At 36.2% G+C, this 8,686-nt stretch overlaps 1 protein-coding gene across 1 annotated transcript; it reads left to right on the top strand.

Annotated features, from left to right (window-relative positions):
- The first annotated feature begins 20 nt into the window (after nucleotides 1-20).
- Nucleotides 21-7,609, top strand: LOC144442386 (uncharacterized protein CXorf58-like). Its single transcript, XM_078131720.1, has 9 exons — nucleotides 21-460; nucleotides 2,898-2,997; nucleotides 3,109-3,203; nucleotides 3,674-3,785; nucleotides 4,167-4,298; nucleotides 5,056-5,131; nucleotides 5,846-6,002; nucleotides 6,117-6,267; nucleotides 6,661-7,609. Exons 1-9 carry the CDS (start codon nucleotides 345-347, stop codon nucleotides 6,832-6,834), a joined length of 1,113 nt encoding a protein of 370 aa, XP_077987846.1. The 5' UTR covers nucleotides 21-344; the 3' UTR covers nucleotides 6,835-7,609.
- Nucleotides 7,610-8,686: the final 1,077 nt, after the last annotated feature.

The raw sequence follows: 8,686 nt of genomic DNA on the forward strand, positions 1-8,686 counted from the left end.
CGCCATTTTGGAAACTATTTTCAATCAAAACATTGCTATCACTATATCCATAATATCAAATCGAGGGAATACCAAGCCGTTGTTATTGGATCGTGAACACCTCCATTATGTCAACGTGATGGAAAAGCTAGCATGGTAAATCGATCATAGAAATACCGCCTTATCGTCATCTGGATAGGTGATTTTATTGTCGATCGATCATCTAACTCGTAGTCTGTACTTTTATGGTCTCAGTCGCATAAGTTACAACACATGCTGTGAGTGTAATAACCGTACAAGAATGATGTAACGTGTCTGCCAAGTCAAAACCATAGTTAACACAAAGTAGAAACAAGTCAAACAAGATGTCAGTGCACGAGAGTCACGGTTCTAAATCAACTATAAATGTTAAAGTTCCGAGTGAGCACGCCTTCCAACCTATCAAAGCACCACCATTGGATTTGAGCCTGAGTGACAGAGAGTAAGTATCTATATCCCCCACCCCAGGACTCCCTCCCCCCACATACACATACATACACATGTGGCCCAGGTAGTGTGTTAGAATACAACAACAATGCTAAGAAACATTTGTTAAATTATACATCCCTCTCTCGTAAAATAAAAGGTGAAATCATGGTAGGCTAGTAGTAGGTATGTTTTGGTTTTTTTGGAAATTTTAATGCAACGTTATATCGCCAGAAACGCGGTTTTTAGTGTCTTGAGAAATAGAACATGATATCATTGCACGTGTATTTGTTGATAATGACATGTCAAAGTCGCCAATGACGGTGTTAGTCGTCCCCGTGTTGATTACGTAAGCTGGTGTCAAAGGTTAATAGGGCATTCAACAATTTTAAAGAATGGAGAAAAGTCGTAAAACTGTCCCGATCCCATTGAAAACACACCAGACCCAGATAGAGAAAGGTGCAGACAGAACTTCGAGTAGTGGAAAACGGTAGGTGTTGACTCTCAAATGGAATAATGTCAGAAAGTTATCCCAGTTTTCTGGAAATGTGGCAGAAGTTGACAGGATTGAACACAAAGGCCAATAAATCACGGCATACAGTACCTGACAACAAACATGTCTACTGGCTATCGTCAGGGGACCTCTTGAAACGTATTGTATTTTATCTACAGTATTCTTTCACTAGTAGTAGTTTTGCAGTCTTTGATTGGAGACACAACATGACAGACACTAGGTCATTTCACCATGTATTAAGGTTGTCATATCAATTTGGTTGCTAAACACAATTGATAAGTACAGTTATGTATATGCTCATGAGAATAACTAAAGTCCAACAACTTACTGATATCTAGTCTAGTGCTGTCCTTCATTTACTGTCTTGAGATGATTAGAGCTGATTTGATACCACATTGGTGTCCAGACTAACAAATATCCACCATACAGAAGCTGTATATCAGGAAAAAATCAGGAGAGTTCTCAAATCTGAGCTGATTTGGAAGACCATAATCTTTTATAGTTGTTTACTTTATAAAATACAAACAATAGCAACTGATAAGGAAATATTTGGCATATATACTGTAAGGTAAGGTATGGATCTTACAAGGTCATTATATACACTCAGAGGTTTGTGTAGAGGGTAAAAAAGTATTATATAAAGTATTTTCACTTACCTAAATTCAGACTTACACTGTACAGTTTTTGTTCTTCGATGGTACAAAGTATCTTCTTAGCTGTAGATATTGAGATAACATATCAGATGTTTTACTCCACTAAAACAGCAAACAGCAAAAAGAAAAAAAAATGTATAGTATGTTGTCTTCTTCCATTAGACAGGAATGCAGTGTATCAATGTTTACATACATTAGAATACTTTGTTGTAGAATGTTGTTTGATTCCATGATACTCTGAACACCTACTGGTGCATTTACAAAACTTTGTTATATCCACAGGTCAACTAATGCTTATTAAGCTAGAAGGAATTTATGCCAATTACAGCAAGGTATATAGCCTATTGTCAAACATCACCAGGTGTCCATTGGCGAAACATGTGAACACTTAGAACAAATGTAGATTTCAAGTGACCTAGTGATGAGTGAAGCCGTACAAGTGCACTTTCTAGTTGCTTCTGAATGCAAAATATTCTATTTCAAAATTCTGTTCTATTCTACTCACACTTTGATTAGGTAAAGGATTTCATCTCAGAGTACTTTCAGAACAGATTGTCAATGTGATTAATTAAGTGTAATCACAGTCTCTCAGTACAATAAAGGAAATGGGGTTTTAACTTCTATTGAATACATCAGGTGATTACCTCCTTTTGTAAGAAAGGACTTTAATCACACAATGAATACAATTGAAGATGCAAAGGACAAATACTATAGGTGAGAATTAGAGTAACCCAAAGCAAATACAGTCTCTTTAATCAGATTGTTTCTGAAGTACTAAGACCTAACCTGGAAATTCAAAATCCCCATTTGCCGGGATTCTAAGCTAAGTAAGACCCAGATCTGCACTTTGATGGTTACTGAAAAAAATTCTGAGGGCAGTGAGGATGACAGTTCATGTACCTCTGGTGTACAGCTCTTGGGCAAGTCCTCAACAATTCCCTTTTTTACTATGCGACTTGTGGTCACTTAGCAGAAATACCCAAGGGTCTAGTAGTCAAGTTCCTATATGGTATCGTTACGATTCAGACATTCACTCATGGGTACTGTATTGTTAGAGATAAGTACTCTAAATTGGTTTAATTAGAAACCATGTTGGCATCCAGGCTAAGGGTCTAGCAGCTACACTAGGCTTTGGTGATATCATGGAACTCACTGATACATCCATAGTGGTATGCAACCAGACACAATAAATGCAGTGAAATCTGGGTATCTGGGTACAAAATGTGCAATGATAAACCAGAAATATCAGCTTTGTAATCTTCCACTTTTTTCTCTTTTTTTTGTAGTGTGAACCGAATTGTGGCTGTCCGAATAATTGAAAGAACATGGTGTTCATACAGAGATCGACAGATGTTCCGTCTTCTAAAACATGCCATATGTGCAGCCGTAAGTAGATTCATCAAGCAAGCCTAACAAATTTTAAAAATTTACAGTATTGTTCTCTGTTAATTGCTTATTATATGTCTTACCTGACATTGTACTTTCTCTTCACTGCAGGAACATTCCCTTACACATGAAATTCTTAGAAAAGTCTGTCCTACAGAAGCACAAATATTGAAAGACCCAAGTGTCAATGTCAAAGTCAAGTTTAGGTAAGTCATAAATTAACAGTCACTGCTTTCTTTTGTGACTGGTGAAGTACTTGTACTTGATTCTGAAGATACTAATCTCTATGCATGGTAATTAGACATTATTCTCTGATATTTGTTTTCGTTCAGCCTGGGGGAAAATACAAGTGACTTAAGGGGCCTTTTTTTCAGTTTGAGTCAAAAACAAATGGTGTCCACGAGTATTTCCTTGCTGAATGAAGAAAAATGGGGAGGGGGATTAATACCCGGATATATCATTCTGCTTGTGCTCGTTTTAAGAAAAATGTGTGAAACATAATGCCAATTTTATAAGTTTGACTGATATTTCAAGCACTACAGAACTAATGACAGAAATGGATGTTGTTGTGACATAGAATGGCCAGGGTACATATGCCATATTTTCTGTTTGAATGCATACATTTGATTTGAAGATTTACATTTAAATTATCATCATATCATATGTTCTATTTCAGATTTGGTGGCAGTGAATTTCCTCCTTATATAGTTTTCAAGATTTTCATCCACAGTGGTGGACAAGGTATTAAATATATGAGTGGAAAGAAAGTTATCAAACCAGCCTCAGAGGTAAGTGTATGTCTGTCTGTCTCAGTGTCTGTCTGTCTGTCTGTCTGTCTGTCTGTCTGTCTGTCTGTCAGACTCTGTCTATCTGGCTGGCTGTGTCTGTCAGACTCTGTCTGTTTGTCAGATTGTCTGCCTGTCTGTCTGTCTGTCTGTCTGTCTGTCTGTCTGTCTGTCTGTCTGTCTGTCTTTGTGTATGTCAACAACTTACATAACAGTAGTAAATGTACCAATCAACCCACATCGGTGTAATGATGTCCCACCAATCAAATTGAACCCTTCTACATTTACATCAGTTTCAATCCTTACTTAATGTATACACAAGTGCTACATAACCATTGGCACTACTGTTTTGAAAATTGACTTATGTTATTCATGTTGTTCCAGGCTGCAGAGGATGCTTGTAGATTGATGGGTCATAGGAATTTCTATGACCAAATGATAACAGATGCATGTCAGTATGAAATGAAGAAGATAACAGATGAAGTGGATATTACAACTATGAAAGATTATATGCAGGTAGGTTGAACAAATAGGACTGTGGTGGTCATAGGTTTTGACAATGTAAGAGAGACACAAACTAAATCTGTTATTATTACATATATACTTGCACCAGTACACACACATACTAGTGGTATTTGCACAGCAGTACAATACTGAAAATATTATTACATACCTGCATGCAAGTTTTATGCAAATGAAGGTGCGGTTGTTTGTTGTAATATTGATAACAGAACCCCATGCTACATGTGAATGCCAGTTTGGGTACTCTGGGGTATTTGCACTCATGCTTGCTGCGTGTTCTGCTGCACTTTCACTCACTATACTTATGAAAGCATGGCTGCAGAGAACACTGTAAGCAATCATGCAAGTACCCAGAGAATGCAACACTTGCACTCACACGTCATTGGATTCTGTCATATAATGGCATGTACTAGATTACATCAATAGTGGTATCTTGATGATAATATCTCAGAGACTAGGCTCTCTGACACAACACACTGGCTTGAATGACAAATGACATTGTTGCCTCTGTATACATATAAGACTGAATCCTTTACGTAGCCATCTCTATCCTAACAGGTTCCCAATAATCAGCTGGGTTAGACTGTGACACAATCATGGTTCAAATCTTTCCCAAGGCATTTAGTAATTCAGAAACAAACAGCCGTGGCAAGACTCAACTGTCAACTTAGAATTGTAAACTGGCCACTCTTCGACCATCATGACTTCATTAGAATTCATTATTATTATTATTATAATTCTTACCTTGCAGTATCTTAGTAATTTAGATGAGCTTCCTGCAACACAAGGAGGCAAAGACAACAGGTGGAGAAGACTAGACTTAACAGGTCAGTAATTTCAATTCAGTTTTCCCTTTATTGAAACTATGAAATTATAAATTGATTGAATCATACTGACATGATGATGTATAATTTGCATATATTTCATAGCTACCACATTTTATGTACTTTTTAAACCAGGAGTTGACACAGCCTTGATGAAGCTATTAAAAGGGGAACACCACTCCAGGATATATAGCCATTTTTTTTTTTTTTAATTTTTGTGCTGGGAATTCCGCCCAGCGATTTAGCCATTTTCATTAACTCTGGGTTCTTGAGAGTCTTTTCATGGAGTTGGGTCCCCCTTTAACACATTGCATTTATTATTATTTAGTAATGCCATGGATTCAACTACAAAATCTTGCCCAGAAATCAAAGAAAACAAAGAATTTCCTAGAAAATTAGACTGTAAGATATGCTGTGTTGTTCAGCTTCTAAAACACATCATAGCTGGTTGCTTGGCACAAATATCATAACTTACCGATAGCTGATAGCGTGGCATGACTGTTGTATCTTACTGGCTAATCTAAAACCAGCCACATTTCTTTTTAGATATCCAGCTCACAAACTGAACATAAATTTATATGAGTAAAACATAATCTGTGTCTGACCTCATTTTACAGGCAACAAGTACTACAGGTAACAGGTTCCGCTCATCCATGGTCTGATGTCAGTAGTTGTATTTTTACCTTTTCTATTGTTTTCTCTTTTATAACGATTTAGATTTACCCAGGACAACCATTCTGTATGATATAGTAGATTATATCAGAGTTGGTCGGACACCGTCAGACAGACTACGAGAAGAAATGCCAGTTCTGATGACCAGACCTGTTACACAGGAAATACAACTAGCTCATGTTAGAGCAATATCACAACTTAGGTATGCATGTATTTTGTTGTTATTGTTGTTTACTTAGGGACGATCGCACAATATCACACAAGCTCAATAAATGATTTTCTGATATATTGACAAACCACATATTATCGTTTCCAGGACACCTCCCATTACACCAGCTCCTACACCAAAGTCAAGGGCGGCTAGCAGACAAAGTAACACAGGTCAGTCGGGTCGGAGGTCAGTACAAGCCAAACAACGTGCTAACAAAATGAGACGTGCATACACCATGGGTACGGAAGAACAACAGGTGAGAAAAGTTTTTGGATGATTTGAAAAAACAAATATTTTGAAAGAAGGAAGAAGATAAACATTCAATCACTGAAGAAAAAAAGATAAAATAAGCAGAAAGTGTGACTGGGAATTTTCATAGTCTGTTACTAACATTTTGTTCATAATTATGCATAATTGTGCATAATTCACTTCTCAAACTGTCACATAACTTGTAATTGAACTTGCTAAATAAAATTAATGTTAAGATCTATAGAAATGGAAATAGACAAAGGAGTCTTAGTATGCATAATTGTAACATCATAACAATAATTTGCATAACTTATGTCATCACCATAGTTTTTTGCATACTTATTACATCATTTAAGATCATTGTTATTTAGAAATAACAATTTTTCTTGTTCCATCTCAGGGAGGTGATAGTAACCTGCCTTCAGTACGTAGGGAAAGGACAGTGCCCAGTGGTATGGGTCAAAACCAGGAAATACCGGAAGAGGATGAAGAATGGGAAAAGGAAGCTGATAAACTATACACATGGACACAAGGCTTGTCTGTAGATGATCTGGGAGTATTTTCACCATGCTGATCCTGGGATGTAATAGTTTTTACCCAAAAAAGTCTTTGATTCAGAGATGCCATACTTGATGGATTTATCTGAAACCTGCGACTTCAACGACACTTTGAGTGACTTTTGTATATAATGAAACATTATCAATACACATAAACCTGCGCTAGTGACTGGAATTTTGAACAGTATGCTTACAAGGTTTTAATTTTTTGACATGTCATTTCAAACTGAGTGCAGAATTAGTTTTCAGAAATCAATTGTTTTCACTATCAGTTCTTATTTTGAAGTTTATGTTGTATTAAAAAGACACATGCAAAAATAATGAGCGCTTCCTGTAATACTTAGTAAGGCTTGAGCAGAAACAGAAACAAGTTTCATGGTATATTTGTGAGACTTTGAAAAATAATATTGAATTGGCAGACTTATTCCAGCACTCATGTGGTCATCATAAGTTAACATTTTGTGATAGGATGTAAAATTTATCAAGCAATCTGTAAATTTTCAAAGAACAGAGTGAAAAATTGGTTCATCAATATTGCACCAAACACAAACTACTGAAACAATGTACTTCGACATCCATATTTACACTTATGCTTGCAGATTTTTCTGCGGCACTTTCACCTTCAATGCTCATCAAAGTCATGGGGTTGTGCCATGTTGATCAATGTGTTTAGTATATGATGACCATTAAATGCATTTAATTGTGCTAGCCTGTGTTAAGTGAAGTAAAGAATAACACTAAACCTATTGTAAATACTCACCAAATGTGAAAATAAAATATATAAAATTAAAACCGAGGAATTCTTTTATTTTCTCTCATAACCCCAGCTCTTACTACGACTATGAGCCTGATAGTTCTAAATTAAATTTGGTATATCATTGTGTTTTTTATCATTATTAGTATGATTTTGAAGGTGAAATATTGCTAATGATGTTCGAAAATTATGACATCAATCTGCCCCTGTATGAATATACACTGCATCAGCTCTCAGTTCAATCAAACTGTGGCTTTTTGAACTATTTTGAAAAATTCTATCCATTGCCCATATAGATATATTATACTGATCCGATGATGGTACAAAGAAACCCGTGGAGAAACCTCGTCATAATTATAGCATAGAAAAACAAATGTAGAAAGCCAGTTCACGCCGTGACTTTGAGGGCGCACATCTCTGCTTCCTCTGCATAATCCGGGATCATAACGGGCTGCACTCAATCTTAGACAGTGGAGGAGCTTCTCCACTATAGCTCTGGATATATGCATTTCAGTATAACTCTGACACATCTCCGTTGAATGGGTTGAAGATGTGCACGTCGAAAACCTCGCGAAGCGTACTTTCCAGAGCTACACTCACTACAAATGTTTCGTCTGCGTCAGTGCATTGCGGTCAAAATCAACATAGAATAGAAATTAAATTTGTATTGTTTATTCACTAGTTATTTATTTATTTATTTATTTATTTATTTATTTGTAAAACACGGTTCCTGGACTCCTTGTGGTTAATTAGTGTGTGATGGTAAGTAATAACAAACTTACATACAGGTTTTAGAAACTATTGACTTACAAAATCGGACTTTAATAGTATATTTTTTTCACATTAATTTTAAAATTAGGAAAACATGGTTAAGTTGTTTAATGAATTATTGAACTGGAAGATGCAACATAATATACCCATTATTTTGTCATCCATATGCCCACTACATTATATGATGTAACATGAATCATAGCCGAAATATTCCGAGTAACTATACGTCATCGGAACTCGTACGCCTAGATCCTGCAATGGAGCATGTCACCGTGTAGTTCGGAAGTACGTCACCTCAGATAATTTATGTTTTCAAGAATTTCTTTCCCAATTCTAAACCAAAG

This window comes from Glandiceps talaboti, chromosome 11, assembly GCF_964340395.1.
Source record: "Glandiceps talaboti chromosome 11, keGlaTala1.1, whole genome shotgun sequence".
Taxonomy (NCBI): Eukaryota; Metazoa; Hemichordata; class Enteropneusta; family Spengelidae; genus Glandiceps; species Glandiceps talaboti.